The sequence below is a fragment of the Mustela lutreola genome, chromosome 1 (assembly GCF_030435805.1).
Source record: "Mustela lutreola isolate mMusLut2 chromosome 1, mMusLut2.pri, whole genome shotgun sequence".
NCBI lineage: Eukaryota > Metazoa > Chordata > Mammalia > Carnivora > Mustelidae > Mustela > Mustela lutreola.
The window spans coordinates 186366572-186385316 of record NC_081290.1 but is presented as its reverse complement, the minus strand read 5'-3'; the positions used below and the strand labels follow the sequence as shown (position 1 = coordinate 186385316).

Genomic DNA, 18745 nt, shown 5'->3' with positions numbered 1-18745 from the left:
TTCTCCTCTTGCACCAGACTATCATTTATTCCGGGTATTATTTATTTCAGACCAAGAAGCTTCAACTGGTTCTTTTTTTTTTTTTTTTTTAGATTTTATTTATTTATTTGACAAAGATCACAAGTAGGCAGAGCAGCAGGCAGAGAGAGAGGGGGAAGCATGTTCCCTGCTGAGCAGAGAGCCTGATGTGGGGACTCAATCCCAGGGATCATGACCTGAGCTGAAGGCAGAGGCGTAACCCACTGAGCTACCCAGGCACTCCTCGACTGGTTCTTTTTTAATGACTACTTGTTTTCTGCTTTCCAATCAGACAATCAGCATCTCCACTTGCTCTCTAATACTATAATAACTCTAATTCTTGTTCAGTGTGGTCCATTACTTTTTCCCTTTCTTACGTAGTGCGTGTACCTTCGGCTGTCTCATTATTTTTCCTGCGATGCCACATTTCCCTGGGATTATCCATGACTGTCAACAGTCCTGTCTTCCTAGGAGAACCTGCCAAACTATAAGCCCTAGCTCGTGACCTCGGTGTAGTGAGTATACAGAGATTCTTGGAAGGGGTCTTTAGAGCTAAGAGCCCATTTTGATTTTTCCTCAACAATTTCCAGTTTGTCATGCACACACACTGTGACACTGACCTCAAGTGACTTTTCTGTGCCTCCCCCGAAGTACAGCTTGTCCCAAGAGCTGTCATCCTCTTGGGACTCGATCCTCTAAACCACAGCTTCTCAACCAAAAATGGTGTTGGGAAATATGTGCAGGGAATTCGGCGGCTGCTGTGATGACACTGTTGCTAAAGCATTTGGGGCAAGGGGTTGGGAATATTAAACATGCTATAGGCATGGAGAAATCCCACACAATAAAGTACCATCTTGAAAAAAATGACAGTAGCCTTCCCATGGGTAGCAAGAAGACAGGAGTTAAAGCTGAGGACTAATTCACTCATTTGCACCTGCGGGTTTTGCCTCCCTGCTCTCAGGTTTCTGTAGCAGGGCTGGATGCTGCTACACCGCCTCCAGGTAGGTCCTGAAAGATGGTGCTGCCCATTCTCTCCCCTATAGTCACCAGGTAGCAGTGTTCTAACCAGGGCACTGCAAGGAAATTAAAAGGACCCAGAATGCTTGCCTCCATCTTTACCCTGTTCCTGACTACCAGCTTTCTCCTGCCCTGGTTTGGCTTCCTCCTCCTAAAGGCTAACCTCCAACAGGGACATCAGAATCCAATCATCTTGGACTTCCTCAGGATTTCTTACAGCTTTTACTAAGATCTACATATACCAGCTTCTCCCTTCTGTGGCACACCTGGTGTTGAATCAAACAAAGGAACCAGCATCCTGTTAGTATTCTATCTTGGAGCCTCAATCTAGGAGCATGGAGTCTTAGCAACATGGGAACAGAAAGGTACAGTGGATCGCTAATTTTAGCTAATTTTGAAAATTTGGAGCATTAAAAGTGGATTTACCCCCAGAAAATAAGATATACAAAGACATGTTTAAAAAAAAAAAAATGCTGGGGCAGCTGGGTGGCTCTGACTCTTGATTTTGGCTCAGGTCATGATCTTGGGTGGTGGGATCAAGCCCCACGTCAGTTTTCATGCTCAACATGAAGTCTGGGTGAGATTGTCTCTCCTTCCCTTCTCCCCATCCTTCCCATGTTCTTTTTCCCTCTCTCTCAAAAAATAAATAAATCTTAAAAAAAAAAAAATAGTGCAACATTCATAGATGAAAAACATACCAAGCAAGATGAAAAGCCTAGAACTCTATCAGGTATAGATGACAACATGAAACAGTGGAAGTCATAGCACCTCTTCTGTATAGACATAAATCATTTGCTGAATTATTTGGTAGACAATATAGGGAAAATGAAACATTTCATGGAGAAATATATTATTTCTACCATTTGAGAAAGTTTTTAAAAATTTATAAAGATTTTATTTGAGAGAGAAAGAGCACCCACAAGCCAGGGTAAGGGGCGGAGGATGAGGGGTAGGGAGCGGGACAGAGGCAGAAGCAGACTCCCCACTGAGCAGAGAGCCCAACACAGGCTCATTTCCAGGACCCTGGGTTCATGACCTGAGCCAAAGACAGATGCTTAACTGACTGAGCCACCCAGGCGCTCCTAAGTTTTTTAATCTGAAATAATTTTATAAGTATAGAAAGGTTTTCAAAAGCAGTATAGAGAGTTCTTATATAGTCTTCAGCCAGCTTCACATAATAACATCTTGTATGATTATTGGACAGTGTACAGAACCAAGAAATTAACATTGGTGCATTAGTGACTGTTAGCTAAACTACAGACTTTATTTGAATGTCACAGTTTTTTCCACTAATGTCCTTTTTCTGTTCCAGAACCGAAGACATGATCCCACACTGAATTTAGTCATTACCTCTTTAATCTCTTCCAAGCTCAGTTTTACACTGTTTCTCATGATCATAAATCTTTTTTTTCTTTTTAAGATTTTATTTAGGGGCGCCTGGGTGGCTCCATGGATTAAAGCCTCTGCCTTCGACTCAGGTCATGATCTCAGGGTCCTGGGATCGAGCCCCACTTGCCTACCCCCTGACCCTGCCTGCCTCTCTGCCTACTTGTGTTCTCTATCAAATAAACAAATAAAATCTCTTTTTTTTAAGATTTTATTTATTTATTTGACAGACAAAGATCACAAATAGGCAGAGAGGCAGGTAGAGAGAGAGGAGGAAGCAGAGAACCGATGCGGGGCTCGATCCCAGGTCCCTGAGATCATGACCTGAGTCGAAGGCAGAGGCTTTAACCCACTGAGCCACCCAGATGCCCCTAAATTGGGTATTTTATTATTAAACTGCTTCCTTGGAATGGCTTCCACCTTCTGCAGAATTCTCATTGACCTGCATTTGGAGCCATGATTTTCTTCCTTGATCTAAGCTCCTCTGCCTTTTGTTTTTCAGATCGATCTTTCTTTCTTCCTTTCTTCCTTCCTTCTTTCCTTCCTTCCTTCCTTTTTTTTTTAAGTAATCATTCTGCCCAATGTGGGGCTCAAACTCATAACCCTGAGATCAAGAGTCTTGTGCTTAGGGCACCTGGGTGGCTCAGTGGGTTAAAGCCTCTGCCTTTGGCTCAGGTCATGATGTAGAAATTGATAGTGGGATATTGAGTGGGATATCCCCCATGAGAGTGGGAAATTGAGGCTATAATATGTCTTTCGCCCTTCATCTTGAATCAGGTTTTCCTGCTTATTTTTTACCAAAACATTTTTTGCACAGAGTAATACTCTATCATACTAAATATCACTTAAAATTTTCATGTGAAGTTGTAGCAATTAAAAAATACCTTGTAGTGCATTGTGATGGTTAAGACATTAATTACTATGATAACGTTCATATTCTCTAGGTCATTACTCATTTTTTTAATCTAAATAGCAACTACTGAGATAGTAGCTTTAAGTTCCTATCGCAACTACTGAGACAGATTTTAAGTTTTTAATTATTATTATGGATTTCTCTGTCCCTTTAATTCTGTCAAATTTTGTTTCACATAAAATATATGTCCATGTAGGCACAATACACATTTATAATGCTATGTTTTCTGAGAAATTGATTCTTACCACTCTTTGAAATGTCCATGTCTATGTCTGGTGACACACATTGTCTTGTCTATTTTAACATTAATATTAGCTTTTTCATGCTTACAGGGCATGTTGTTTTCATCTTTACTTTCAATGTATAGAAAACTTTATATTTAAACTACATTCTTGATAAACAGCAGCTAGTTGGGTCTTGCTTTTTTATCTGTCTTAGAATGTCCAGTCAACTTACTGTTAGTGAAATTATTGAATGGATGTAGGTTTACCTGCTTGCTGTTTGTTTTCTCTTTGGCCTCTCTGTTCCTCTTTTTGGATTAATTGAGATTTTTTTTTTAGAATTTCCTATTAGTTTCTTTATTCTTTTTACAGCTTGTAAGTTTTTTTTTTTAAGTAGTTCCTCTAGAGATTATAATGCATATTCTTTTATAGTTAGTATCTGCTACTTCGTGTGATCTGTAATAACCTTTCAAACATTTACTTCTATTTGCCAAGCCATTCTTTATGCCATCATTGTCATATTATTACAAAATTACAGTTCTTATTTAGAATAATTACATGTATTTTAGAGAACTTAGGACACAAGCATACAGTTTTTTTTATTAACACATACTGTATTATTTGCTTCAGGGTACAGTTCTGTGAAACATCAGGCTTACATAAGTCACAGCACTCACCATAGCATGTGCCCTCCCCAATGTCCATAGTATTTTGTATTTATCCATATAGTTACCATTTCTGGTGTTCGTTCTCTCCTGAAGATCTGTGTTTCTATTTGTATAATCCCCCTTTTGCTTAAAGAACGGTAGATAGCGCCCCTCATAATACAATCCGGTGCTGTTCTTTACTCCAAGTTTCAGCTTCTGTCCAGTGTCCATCTGCTTGTGGTGGCCACTTTCCAGCACTTGCAGAGATTTTCTTTCTTTATGGTTTAGAGTTTATCATTGTTATCAGCAGGAGAATTGTTCTGGAAAACAATTTCATAGTGTATATTAAGACCCTTAACAGTGTTGGGGCACCTAGGTGGCTTAGTTGGCTAAGCATCAGCCTTCGGCTCAGGTCATGATCCTAGGATCCTGGGAGGGAGCCCTGCATCCGGCTCCTTGCTGGGCACGGGGACCTGCTTCTCCCTCTCCCTGTCACTCCCTCTGCTTGTGTTCACGTGCGCATGCGTGCTCTCTGTCTCTCTTACAAATAAATTTAAAAAAAGAAAAAGACCTTTGACAGTGTCACCACGTTGGACCAGTAACCTGGATTGCAAAGATTTATAACAAAGGTTTATACTGAAGTATAAGTGAGAGAAAAGTTGAATGCAATAAATGTCCAAAAAGATGGAAATATGTAAAATATTAAGCTGTATCCATGGGCTGGAATACTATGTGAGCCAGTGATATAGATGAGGTTTCTTTTTTTTTTTTTTTTTAAGATTTTATTTATTTGTCAGAGAGAGAGAGAGAGAGAAAGAGAACGCAAGCAGACAAGCAGGCAGAGAGGCAGGCAGAGGCAGAGGGAGAAGCAGGCTCCCTGCCAAGCAAGGAGCCCGATGCAGGACTTGATCCCAGGATTCTGGGATCATGACCTGAGCCAAAGACAGCAGCTTAACCAACTGAGCCACCCAGATGTCCCATAAGGTGGGGTTTCTAACAACTGATTTTTAAAATATCAAAATTCGTTGGTAATATTCAGTTTATTCACAATCATGTGAAATGGCATGTAGAGAATGAAAGAAAAATATTAACAGTGGCATATCAGTTGTTGGCCTATATAGTTTGGCATTGTCTCATTTTTAATAATCAGTGTTTTTTTTTATTAGAAAATAAATATATTATTAAAGATTTTTATTTATTTATTTGACAGAGATTACAAGTAGGCAGAGAGGCAGTCAGAGAGAGGAGGAAGCAGGCTCCCTGCTGAGCAGAGAGCCTGATGTTGGGGCTCGATCCCAGGACCCTGGGACCATGATCTCAGCCGAAGGCAGAGGCTTTAACCCATTGAGCCACCCAGGCACCCCTAGAAAATAAATATTTTTATAAACCTATGTTTATTATTTCCTAAGTTAACTAAAGCAATCTGAAAAATACTGATACATATCATAGAATGTTTAAGCAACATATAAAATATCAAATGGAAAAAATCGTATTTTACATAAAAGCCTCATGCATTTTTTTATAAGAATTTATTTATTTGACAGAGAGTGAGAGAAGGAGAGAGAGCACAAGTTGGGGGAGCAGCAGAGGGAGAGGGGTAAGCAGGCTCCCTGCTGAGTAGGGAGCCCGATGCAGGATTTGATCCCAGGATCCTGAGATCATGACCCGAGCCGAAGGCAGAGGCTTAACCCACAGAGCCACCCAGGTGTCCCAAAGCCCCATGCATCTTAAACATTTTCTTAGGGATTTTTTTAATGACTGAATTCTAGTTTTAAGATTAAGACATTATAGGACAATAAACATTTGTTGTGCGCTATGCAGTTAAAAAACATTTTCCATGTATTCACAACTGCCCAGCAAATGTCTATTTTACCATCATTTTAGGGAAGAAGATCCTAGAACCCAAAATATATTAGCCAGTGAAAAATGGAGTTCCACCACCAAATTCAAAGAAAATTATTTTTCCCATGAGACATACACGATGATAAAATCTCAGTATCATTTTATTTTTTTATGTCCCATTATTCTATAAAAGATCAAAGTTGGCTAGCCTACCAAAAATCATATTACATAAAAACATTCTCTATATGTTTATTGTATTCATTATCATTTCAGATATGGATGGTATTTAAGCTGTCCCCCTTCCCTTCATCACTGGAACTTTATCATGAAGTCCTCAAGTCCTGAATTACCACTGCATCCAGTAGTTTCATCAGCAGAGACTGAGCTAAGAATTAAGAGAATCATAGAGAAACTAGACCAGTTGATCCCACCCAGACCTTTCACCCACATGAGCACCACCACCAGTGCCACACACGGCACAACCACCATCCTCCACCCTCAACATGCCTACTGCAGGGGGGATCAGCTAGACATCCTGCTGGGGGTGAGGGACCACTTGCATCACAGGAAGGAATATGGCGGATACTTCCGGAGGGCTAGGATGTCCTCCCCAGCCCTGAAGGCAGGTGCTTCTGGAAAGGTGACAGACTTCAACAATGGCACTTAACTTGTCAGTTTCACCCTCTTCTGGGAGGGCTGGGTCTCTCTGCCCTACTCATCCACCCCAGTGAAGGGATGTCGGCTCTCTGGAGGGCAAGTAACCAAGGCTACGACAGGGTGATGTTCACCGGCCAATTTGCCAGTGGCATCTCCCATGTTGACACTGACTGTGCCCTGGTTTTAAACTCTAGCACTGAGATCTGTGAGTACGTGGGTGCTCAAGACCAAGAATCCTTCTATGGCGTGAGACCTCAGCACATGCCCTGTGCTGCACTCACTCACATGCATTCCAAAAACACGGAGGTTTCTTATCTTAGCAGACAAGAAGGGAGACTCTTCAAAAGGTAAATAATTATTTCGGGAGACTACCTGGGAAAATGTGGCAATGATTTAGCCTCCATGTTGATCCAAAGAAAAGTGCTCTGAATATATCAATTTTGGGACTCTATGAAGAGCCATTTTAGAAAAAAAAAAAAAAAATCTGTGAATTCATTTTCATTTGGGGACAGTGTTGATGTTCCATTAGTCCCCAGTCTTTCTGGATATTTAACCCTTATCAGTGAAATAAAAAGATATGTAAACAAAATAAAAATTGAAAGGGAATGAGGAACATACATGTAAGTGCGTGCTCGAATATATTCTTACTTTGCCTCAATAGATTACCTTGCACCCCTTCTGGGTATCTGTACCCCTGGACTAATAAACAAAGGAAGGAAAATGTGATCAATGGCCTGAAATTATGGGTACAGTAGCCAATTATTAGCACTAAGAAATCACTGAAGCAATAAGTAATGTGGCTGTTAATGTTTCCTGATCTTTGGGGTCATCTGCAGATTAATTTTTGTATCTGTCTCTTTAAGAGCAAATGTGGGTGTAGAGATTATGGAAAACAATGCAACAATGCCATTAATGTCTCCAAATGCAACAGTAAGTTCTCCCTGGGATGATGGGTGGTGCTTAGTACTAAACTCATTCAAGGGTTTCTTTCTTCTGGTGGACTTGTTCATTGTTATCTGCCCTATTGGTATCTCTGCACATCAGTCTTCTCCGTGGTGAGCCAAGATATCAGTTACCCAAGTAAATAAATGATTGGAATCACTAGGGTATCATAAACCTGTTTAAGTAACTGTAATTCATCATTAATCTATTTATCGGGCAACAGATTAACTGCTTATTCAACACGATAACCTTCAACTGTCCAAACTCTCTATTTACACCTAGGTGTTTCCCTCCCCACATATCTCCTTCCCACATCACTATAAACCCAAAAATCACCATCTAGAGGTTTCTAACCTGCCATTTAAGAGTCTCTTGGGTAGACATATGTTTTTTTAATATTCAATTTTTTAAGAGTTCTTATAAATGTGTATTGAATGTTGTCATATTCATTCTCCGCATCTATTAAGGTGATCATGTGATTTGTATCCTAATTTGCTAATACATGTATCACATTGATTTGCAGGTACTGAACCATCCTTGCATTCCTGAAATAAATCCCACTCGAGTGTGGTATATGATCTTTTTAATGTATTGTTGAATTTGGTTTGTCAATATTTTGTTAAGGTTTTTTCATCTAAGTTCATCACGGATATTGACCTATAATTTTGTTTGTGTGATGTATTTGCCTAGTTTTGGTATCACAGTAGTGTTGGCCTTGCAAAATGAGTTTGGAAGCATTCTTTCTTCATAATTTTTTTTAGAATAATTTGAGAAAACTAGGTATCAACTTTTCTTTGGGTATTTATTAGAATTCACCTGTGAAGCTGTCTGGTTCTGGACTTTTGCTCTTTGAAAAGTTTTGAGTTACTGATTCATTTTCAGTCCTTGTAATTGGACTCTTCAGATTTTCTATTTCTTTATAATTCAGAGTTGGGAAGCTGTTTATTTCTTCTAGGTTTTCCAAATTTTTGGCCTGTAATTTTTCATATAATCTCTTATATTTTACATATGTAGTATCATCTGTGATCTCTCTGTTTTCACTTTTTTTTTAAAGATTTTATTTATTTGAGAGAAAGAGGGACAGAGCTAATGAATGAGGAGGAAGGGCAGGTGAGAGGGAGAAGCAAGGCTTCTGGCAGGGAGCCAGATGTGGGACTCTATCCCAGGAGCCTGGGATCATGACCTGAGCCAAAAGTAGACGCTTAACTGACTGTCACCAACACCCCTCCTTTTTCATTTCCAATTTTATTTGTGTTCTCTTATTTTCATTAATGAATCTGGATAGTGGTTAATTGATTCTGTTTACCTTTTCAAACAACCAACTTTTAGTTCATTGAGCTTTTCTATTTTTTTTTTTTTTCATGTTCTCTTCGATTTTTTTTCCACTCTGATCTTTAGTAAGTCTTTTCTTCTTCTAACTTCGGGCTTTGTTCTTTTTCTCTAGTTTCTTTAGGTTTAAAATTGGACTGTTTATTTGGACTTTTTTGGTTTATTTTTTGCTATAGTACTACAAACTTTCTCTTAGAACTATTTTTGCCATGTCCCATGGATTTGGGGGAGTTGTGGTTCTGTTTTCATTTGCTTCAAGGTGTTTTTATTTTTTTACTTCCTCTGATTTTTTTTAACCCATTAGTTGTTTAGTAACCTGCTGTTTGGTCTCCATGTGTTCATGGTTTTTCCAGTTCTTCTTGTAATTGATTCCTAGTTTCATGCCATTGTGATTGGAAAAGATTCTTGGTAAGATTTCAGTCTTTTTGAATTTAATGAGACTTGTTTTGTGGCCTAACACGTGATCTATCCTAAAGAATGTTCCCTATGCGCTTTAAAAATATGTGTTCTGAAGGTTTTGAATGAAACTTTCTATAGATCTCTGTTAAGTCTATTTGATCTAATGTGACATTTAAGGCCAGTGTTTCCTTATTAAAAGGATCTGGATGATGTAACCATTGATGGAAGCATGGGGTATTTAAGTCTTCTACTATTATTGTGCTACTGTCAATTTCCTGTGTCTGTTAATATTTGTTTTATGTATTTAGGTGTTCCTATGTTGGGTTGCATAAATACTACAAACATTATATCCCCTGCTTGGATTTAGCCCTTTATCATTATGTGATGCCTTTTTCTGTTTTAAAGTCAATTTTGTCCTACACAAATATTGTGTACCAGCTTTCTTTTTAATTTTCATTTGCGTGGAATATCTTGCTTTCCTTCACTGTCAGCCTGTGTGTCTTTAGATCTGAAATGAGTCTCTTGTAGGCCGCATACAGGTGGTCTTAGTCTTTTTTAATCTGTTTTGCCACCTTATGTCTGTTTTTTTCTTTCTGAGAAGTTTTAATTATATTTAATTTATTTCCCATGAATATGCCTATTCAGATGTTCTGTTTCATCTTGTATCAATTCTGTAAGTTGTATTTTTCAATGAATTTATCTATCTCCTCTAAATTTTGAAATTTGTTGGCATTCACTTTTATTGTAATATTGCCTTGTCACCCTTTTAATGTCTACAGAATCTTTAGTGATCCTTTTTCATTTCTAATATTGGTAACATGTGCATTCTTTTCTCTTTCTTTCCTTTTGATTAGAGCATTTAATCCACTTAAATTAATTATAGACATGTATGTACTTAATGCTATTCTATTCATTGTTTTCTGGTTCTTCTGTTCTTATCTTCCCTTTTATTTTCTTAACAGTTATATTTGGGTTCTTTCCTCTTTTGTTTATCTATTATAGATTTTTGTTCATGGATACCATAAGATTCATATATTCACATATATGTATTAAGCTGATAGTCAATTAAGTTTAAATGCATCGTAAAACAGTACAATTTTATTCCCCCCACTGCCCATTTTTTTGATGTCTTATTTTATGTCTTTTTATTTTGTGTAAACTTTAACTGTTTTTATGGTCATAGTCTAACCTATTTTTGTATTTAACTTTCATACTAGTTCTTCAAGTGGCTGATTTACTGCCTTTACTGCATAGTTGCCTTTATCAATTAACTTTTTCTTTATATATATATATATATATATATATATATATATATTCTATAAATATGTATATGTATATTTCTCATTTTCTGTTTTAAGAAAACACTTTATCATTTCCAGAAGATTCCATTCCTGTGTTTCATCTAATCCACTGTTGGTTTACTCTAGCTTACTTTCATTTCAGTTTGTGTTCTTTAGCGCTGGCTCATTTTTACATTTTCTAACTCTTTTTTTTTTTTTTTTTTTTTTTTAAAGATTTATTTATTTATTTATTTGACAGAGAGAAATCACAAGTAGGCAGAGAGGCAGGCAGAGAGAGAGAGAGGAGGAAGCAGGCTCCCTGCTGAGCAGAGAGCCCGATGCGGGACTCGATCCCAGGACCCTGAGATCATGACCTGAGCCGAAGGCAGCGGCCTAACCACTGAGCCACCCAGGCGCCCAATTTTCTAACTCTTTATTGAAGTTCTCCATTTGCCCATTTTGGTCAGTCTCTTTATAACCATTACTTTGAACACTTTATCGGGTCAATTACTTATCTCTGTTTCATTTGGGTTTTTCTGGGGTTTTAATTTTTTTTTTTTTCATCTGGAACGTAATTCTTTGTTTCTGGTTTTGCTTGACTTTTTGTGGGATTTGTTTTGTTTTGTTTTGCTATTTTTTCTAATGAATTAAGCAGAATAGTTACCCCTCTCTGTCTTGAAAGAGTGGCCTTGTGTAGGAGCATTCTCTGTGTAAATTGTGTGCCTGGTGGTTTTGGCACCAGGTTGCCAAAACCTGGATGACTGGGGCAGGACCAGTCATGGGCCTGGGGTCTCTAGGGTTTTACTGGGGTGGGGCCACCCTCATGAGATAGCTGGGCCTGGAGTGGGCATGGGTCAGGGGATCCTGCTATGTCCATCCTTGTGAGATGGCTGAGTCTGGAGTGGGTACATGCCAGTGGGTTCCTGGTGTCAACCATGCCAGGGCTACCTGAGCCACCTTGGCAGGGTAGCTGGGTCAGGCATGGCCTGAGGAAATCCCGTGGCCTGCCATTCTGGGGCCTGCTGGCAGGACAGATGGAGCTGGGGAGGGCACAAACTGTTGGCATGGGGTGGTGCCTTTGGGGGCAGTGGGAGCTGATGTGAACTAGAGGCCCGGCACTTCCTAGGGCAGCCCTAATAAACTGGCTAGAGCACCTGGACTCTGCTCCCATCCAGACTATTACAGTGGAGGGGGAGTGCACACACACACACACACACACACACTCCTTGTCCATCTCCAACCCCAAAAAGAGTTTCAGTAGTTCCACTACTTTTTTGGCAAATGATTCAGTATGAGTGAGTGGATTTCCTTTACTTAAACACTAGTTGCCTTTTAAATAGCTGTTTTTTACTATGTCCCAGGACAAGCAAGTCTAATATCCCTCCCTAATCAAGTTGCTACACTGGAGGTAGGGCTCCTATGGTTACCATCATCTTTTTATCCTCCTCTTTGTGGTCCCTCTGTTGTTCATTGTGAAGTAGCTGTTCAACCAGCCCTCAGTTCTTCAGAAGGAATTGCTGTGAATGTGGTGGTAGACTTGGTGTATCCATGGAAGGGGATGAGTTCAGGGTGTGCCTGTGCTGCCATCCTGGACCCTCTATTCAAAGAATTTCCAGTTTGATGATGTCACTTATGACACTATGACAAAGTGTGAGAAACTTGAGGGTAAAATGGGCTAAAATGATAAAATAATTGAATTTTTATTACTATGCAAGAACTGATTACTTTCAGAGGAAGCCAAACAAATATTTAAATTTTACCCAGAGGGTTCTTTTTGGGGGGAGGGAGAAAAAAAAACATGTTCTCTATAATAAACTTTAATGAGCACTATTTAAAAAATTCATATCAGAAAGATTTTACTAAAAATAACTATTTATTAAGAGAATGATGCTTCAATAGGGTTTTTCACCTCCCTCCTGACCTATTAAGAGAATACTTAGAAATGATAGTAGGTTCTTAATAATTACTGGTGAATATGTGATATTTTAGATCTTCTCTTGCTGTTATTTTTGGTAGGAAAAACAGTTCCAATGAAAAAGAAATGCAAGTTTGGAATGGCATCTAGAATCCCTGGGGGACATGTTTGGAAAGAGACATGGAATCCAGTCTCCTGTAGTTTGACTCCAATCAAAATGAAAGAACGCCTAAGAAGAAAATTCATGTATCTAATGGCCAATTTCATGATCCGCCAGTGGATGGAATATTTCAAAAACAGTATCAACAGTATGCCTCAGTCTAAGCTATTATATATATCCCTTTCAGAAATTTCACTTTTTGTTCCAAGGAAGCAGTAGGATATGCCTTCTTCATATTTCTTAACCACAACACAACTTTTCAAGACATAATTGTTTTTCTTTTTTATTTTTATTTTTTTAATTAATTAATTAATTTATTTTCAGAAAAACAGTATTCATTTTTTTTTCACCACACCCAGTGCTCCATGCAATCCATGCCCTCTATAATACCCACCACCTGGTACCCCAACCTCCCACCCCCCCGCCACTTCAAACCCCTCAGATTGTTTTTCAGAGTCCATAGTCTCTCATGATTCACCTCCCCTTCCAATTTGCCCCAACTCCCTTCTCCTCTCTAACTCCCCATGTCCTCAATGCTATTTGTTATGCTCCACACATAAGTGAAACCATATGATAATTGACTCTCTCTGCTTGACTTATTTCACTCAGCATAATCTCTTCCAGTCCCGTCCATGTTGCTACAAAAGTTGGGTATTCAACCTTTCTGATGGAGGCATAATACTCCATAGTGTGTATGGACCACATCTTCCTTATCCATTCGTCCGTTGAAGAGCATCTTGGTTCTTTCCACAGTCTGGTGACCGTGGCAATTGCTGCTATAAACATTGGGGTACAGATGGCCCTTCTTTTCACGACATCTGTATCTTTGGGGTAAATACCCAGTAGTGCAATTGCAGGGTCATAGGGAAGTTCTATTTTTAATTTCTTGAGGAATCCCCACACTGTTCTCCAAAGAGGCTGCACCAACTTGCATTTCCACCAACAGTGGAAGAGGGTTCCCCTTTCTCCACATCCTCTCCAACACATGTTGTTTCCTGTCTTGTTAATTTTGGCCATTCTAACTGGTGTAAGGTGATATCTCAATGTGGTTTTAATTTGAATCTCCCTGAGGGCTAGTGATGATGAACATTTTTTCATATGTCTGATAGCCATTTGTATGTCTTCGTTGGAGAAGTGTCTGTTCATATCTTCGCCCATTTTTTGATGTGATTGTGTGTTTTGTGTGTGTTGCGTTTGAGGAGTTCATTATAGATCCTGGATATCAACCTTTTGTCCGTGCTGTCATTTGCACATATCTTCTCCCATTCCGTGGGTTGCCTCTTTGTTTTTTTTTACTGTTTCCTTTGCTGTGCAGAAGCTTTTGATTTTGATGAAGTCCCAAAAGTTTATTTTCGCTTTTGTTTCCTTTGCCTTTGGAGACATATCTTGAAAGAAGTTGCTGTGGCTGATATCGAAGAGATTACTGCCTATGTTCTCCTCTAGGATTCGGATGGATTCCTGTCTCACGTTGAGGTCTTTTATGCATTTTGAGTTTATCTTTGTGTACGGTGTAAGAAAATGGTCAATGGTCGAGTTTCATTCTTCTACATATAGCTGTCCAGTTTTCCCAGCACAATTTATTGAAGAGACTGTCTTTTTTCCACTGTATATTTTTTTCCTGTTCTGTCGAAGATTAATTGACCATAGAGTTGAGGGTCCATATCTGGGCTCTCTACTCTGTTCCACTGATCTATGTGTCTGTTTTTATGCCAGTACCATGCTGTCTTGGTGATCACAGCTTTGTAATAAAGCTTGAAATCAGGTAACGTGATTTTATTTTCTTTTTGTTTTGGGGTTTTTTTAAATAATTTTTTTAAATTAAATTTATTTATTTTTAGCATAACAGTATTTAGTATTTTTTCACCGAACCCAGTGATTTTATTTTTGTTTTATTTTTGTTTTTCAACATTTCCTTAGCGATTCGGGGTCTCTTCTGATTCCATAAAGATTTTTGGATTATTTGTTCCAGCTCTTTGAAGAATACCAGTGGAATTTTGATCGGAATGGCATTAAAAGTATAGATTGCTCTAGGCAGTAGAGACATTTTAACAATGTTTATTCTTCCGACCCAAGAGCATGGGATGGTCTTCTATCTTTTTGTGTCTTCTTCAATTTCTTTCATGAGTTTTCTGTAGTTCCTTGAGTACAGATCCTTTACCTCTTTGGTTAGGTTTATTCCCAGGTATCTTATGGTTCTTGGTGCTATAGTAAATGGAATCAACTCTCTAATTTCCCTTTCTGTATTTTCATTGTTAGTGTATAAGAAAGCCACTGATTTCTGTACATTGACTTTGTATCCTGCCACGTTGCTGAATTGCTGTATGAGTTCTAGTAGTTTGGGGGTGGAGTCTTTTGGGTTTTCCACATAAAGAATCATGTCATCTGCGAAGAGAGAGAGTTTCACTTCTTCATTGCCAATTTGGATACCTTTCATTTTTCTTTGTTGTCTGATTGCTGTTGCTAGGACTTCTAATACTATGTTGAACAAGAGTGGTGAAAGTGGGCATCCTTGTCTTGTTCCTGATCTCAACGGGAAGGCTGCAAGATTTTTCCCATTGAGGATGATATTTGCTGTGGGTCTTTCATAGATCAATTTGATGAAGTTCAGGAATGCTCCCTCTATCTCTATACTTTGAAGCATTTTAATCAGGAACGGATGCTGGATTTTGTCAAATGCTTTTTCTGCATCAATTGAGAGGACCATGTGGTTCTTCTCTCTTCTCATATTAATTTGTTCTATCACACTGATTGATTTGCGAATGTTGAATCATCCTTGTAGCCCAGGAATGAATCCCACCTTTAAAAGAATACATTCATCTAACTGGAATGGAGGATGTGCAGAGAAGGTTTATTCCATCCCTGTCCCAATGCATACCTCAGAATGTAGCCAGCATGTCCAGAAAGTCATTGACAGAGCTGAAAACAATGTAAGATCTTGTATTGCCCATTTTCTACAGTTGGCATAACACTTAAGGGTGTGGGTTGTCCCTCTAAGTTTCTTCATCTGTAAAATGGAGGTGAAAATAGTACCCACCTGCTAAGTGTACCCACCTGGTAAAATGAAGTAATATATACAATGCTTTTAGAATTGTTTGTTACAGAGGTAAGCCCTCTTTGGTGTAAGCTATCATCCCTATTGTTGTTACATGAAAAGAGAGACTCCAGGAGCAAGGTGATGACTTGGCATCAGTTAGAAATAATACTTACAAGCATGGGCTGTGTTATCTATCATACATAGACTGTGCCACTTAGAAGCGATGTCCTTTGACTTGTTACTTATTTTTTGTGCCTAATTTTCCTCATCCAGCTACACAAGAATATTATCTGGTGGTTGTTATGAAGACTAAATGAGATAATGATTATAAATACTTAACAAGCAAGGCCCATAAACACATAGGGTCCAGTAAACAAGAGCTACTGTAGCTGTATCCCATGTCCAAGTTGGGGTTGGAATCCAGTGGCTAGAATCCTAGACCAGTTGCTCCACCTACTAAACAAAGGACGCACCAATAATAATTCAGAATTCACCGGTAGATCTGAGCACTCTTACCTGGCTAACTTCCTGCCTACTGGGTCCTGGGTCTTGTCTGTCTTCCCTGGGGACAGTGCACCTTCTGTGGTTCTGTTATGGCCTGACATGCTGCCACTCTTGGGATCTCAAACTTAGAAGGTCCTCCCAATAAAAAGGGAAAAACAGTAGGAACTTGGCTCCAAGCAATAGGTAGAATTCGCAACAAAAGGGGGAGAGTTGTAAACTGTGACCTCTGAACTCCTGCAGACCTCAGTTTCCTCATCAGTAAAACTCAGGATCTGGAGGTAATCTTCAGCATCACATTCCGTGTAACAGTGGATCTCTCAGGTTATGAAAAGCACAGAATTTAATGAATTACCCCCCTCTTTGTCTAACCTTTTAAATTGTAGCAAAATATCTGTTGCACGTTTTGTTAAAAGTAACATTTTATAGCAGGCTTTGGAAAAGGAAGTTGAAGTAAATTAGAAGCAGAATGAAGACAATGATACTGCCATTTTCCTTCAACTAATGCTCCGGGGTCTTTATTTTCAAACGCCGTGGGTGAAAACTTTAAATATAGCCCTTTACTTCAAAGATGGCACTTGTTACAAAGCATTATTAATCCTTTTCTACATATTTTCCTCAGAAGTTCTGACTACAAAGCAGCTGGCCCCAGTAGTCTGATAAAGGCCTAATTTATAGGATGGAAAATGGAAGGACTTCATTTTATTCTATTCATATTAGGCTCCTATTTTCATGGGTTCTAAGATTGGGTAGACAGTTTTCACAAGAATTGGGAGGAATTTCAAATTGAGGTGCCGCATCTGTCACTAGCTGTGTAACCCTGAGCAGGTCATTTAATCTCTTGATCTTCTACAACATGACAATTGTGTGTGTTCTATGGATAAGAAGTTACATATGTTCTCTTGTAGAACCACATAAAGCAAACTGACTGGGGATGGTAAGCACTGGCGTAACTTCATTGGTGCATGATGTAGTTAATTTTTTAGGTATTGTTTTGTACATCTTGTGAGCTGTAGATTAAGCTTGAGGATAGAGAAAGTACTAATTGATGTCTTTGCATTAAAACACACACACACACACACACACACACAAGTAAACCTACTTCTCCAAATACTCTGTTTCCCTAAGACTGGAATTTTATATACTTATATATATTCTATATATATATATAACTTAAGTTACATCAGTGCTTACCATCCCCAGGCAATTTGCTTCTACATCATTCTACAAGGGAACTTCTTATATAACTTCTTATCTGTGGAATACTTTGGATTGTTCAAGTAAGTTTCAAAACTATTCCTTCATTTAAGCCTGTAATCAGTCATGACTGACGTGTTATAAACACCAAACCTTTTCTTCTGTCCTTATCATCTTTGTAATTTCTCACTTGTTTCATTTTGGGATTGCCTATTGGTCATCAGCACTGAAGTCCGTGGATCTGCATGAATCTGGAAGACTTCAACACCAACTTGCTGTGGACTTGGACCAGAATATCAACATCCAGTGGCAAAAACATGGCTACTCTCTGATTGGACCATTGACCTATTCAGTGAAAGAAACTGAATATATAGCTCGAGTCGTTGACAGAACTGGAGGAGGAAAGAGCACGGTCATTGCTATTTCTCTGGGCCAGCATTTCAGACCCTTCCCCATTGATGTTTTTATCCAAAGGACCCTCAGTATCCACAAGGCTGTTCAATGCCTTCTTCTATGAAGCACAGACACTATGGTTATTATCAAGGCAGAAAACATCAGGGAGATTCATGGTGACGTGGAAAGATTCAGGGACTTTCATGGTTATGTCCAGTATCTTGCCATTAAGGATTTCTTTCAAGATCTCAATGTGGGTATCATTGATGCCTGGGATACAACAATTGCACGTGGCACCAATAATGTCCACCTGCCGCAATCTGTATTGATAAATCAAGTTAGTATATTGTTAAACTCTATTTGCCAGATGACCCCTCTGAAATCCATTCACTTAATTAAAAACATTTATAAAGTGTTTGCTATCATGCCAGTTCCTGTGTTTGGCTCTGAACTCACAATTAGCATGAGATAATCTGCACTATGGCTAATCCATAAACCACTGATTCAACCAAATTATTTCTAATTGGGCATCCACTTAAGAATAAAAATTAGAAATGCCCATGAAAAGGAGCTACACTTCTTGACCAGAGTCCTGCTACTCTTCACAAATGGGAAGTCAAGACACCTAATGGTTATAAGGGCCTCTGATTCATGGAAATCCCGTGCAATGAAGTTATCTGAAAATATTTGGAGAAAGCAGTCCCATTTTCTTGTCTCTGCTGCTAAAGACAAGCTCAAGATGATTTCCAAGTGGCAAGAGAAATTCTGTAAGGCAATTCTGCATGGCTGCTGTCCTAAAGGGGCAACAGAATTCTAGGCAAGGCCTCCTGGATACTGAAACCCTCTGACTTTTCTCTCCCTATAAGAACTCCCACTGGTAGGAGCTAATCAGAT

At 38.9% G+C, this 18745-nt stretch overlaps 1 protein-coding gene across 1 annotated transcript; it reads left to right on the top strand.

The window, feature by feature from the left end:
• Positions 1-998: 998 nt before the first annotated feature.
• LOC131828989 (NXPE family member 4-like) lies at positions 999-18323 on the top strand. The gene is given in 8 exon segments (XM_059170328.1): positions 999-1019; positions 6318-6338; positions 6340-6751; positions 6754-7048; positions 7565-7598; positions 7601-7631; positions 12668-12874; positions 17683-18323. Coding segments are annotated over 8 exon segments (1662 nt in total).
• The last annotated feature ends 422 nt before the right edge of the window (positions 18324-18745 follow it).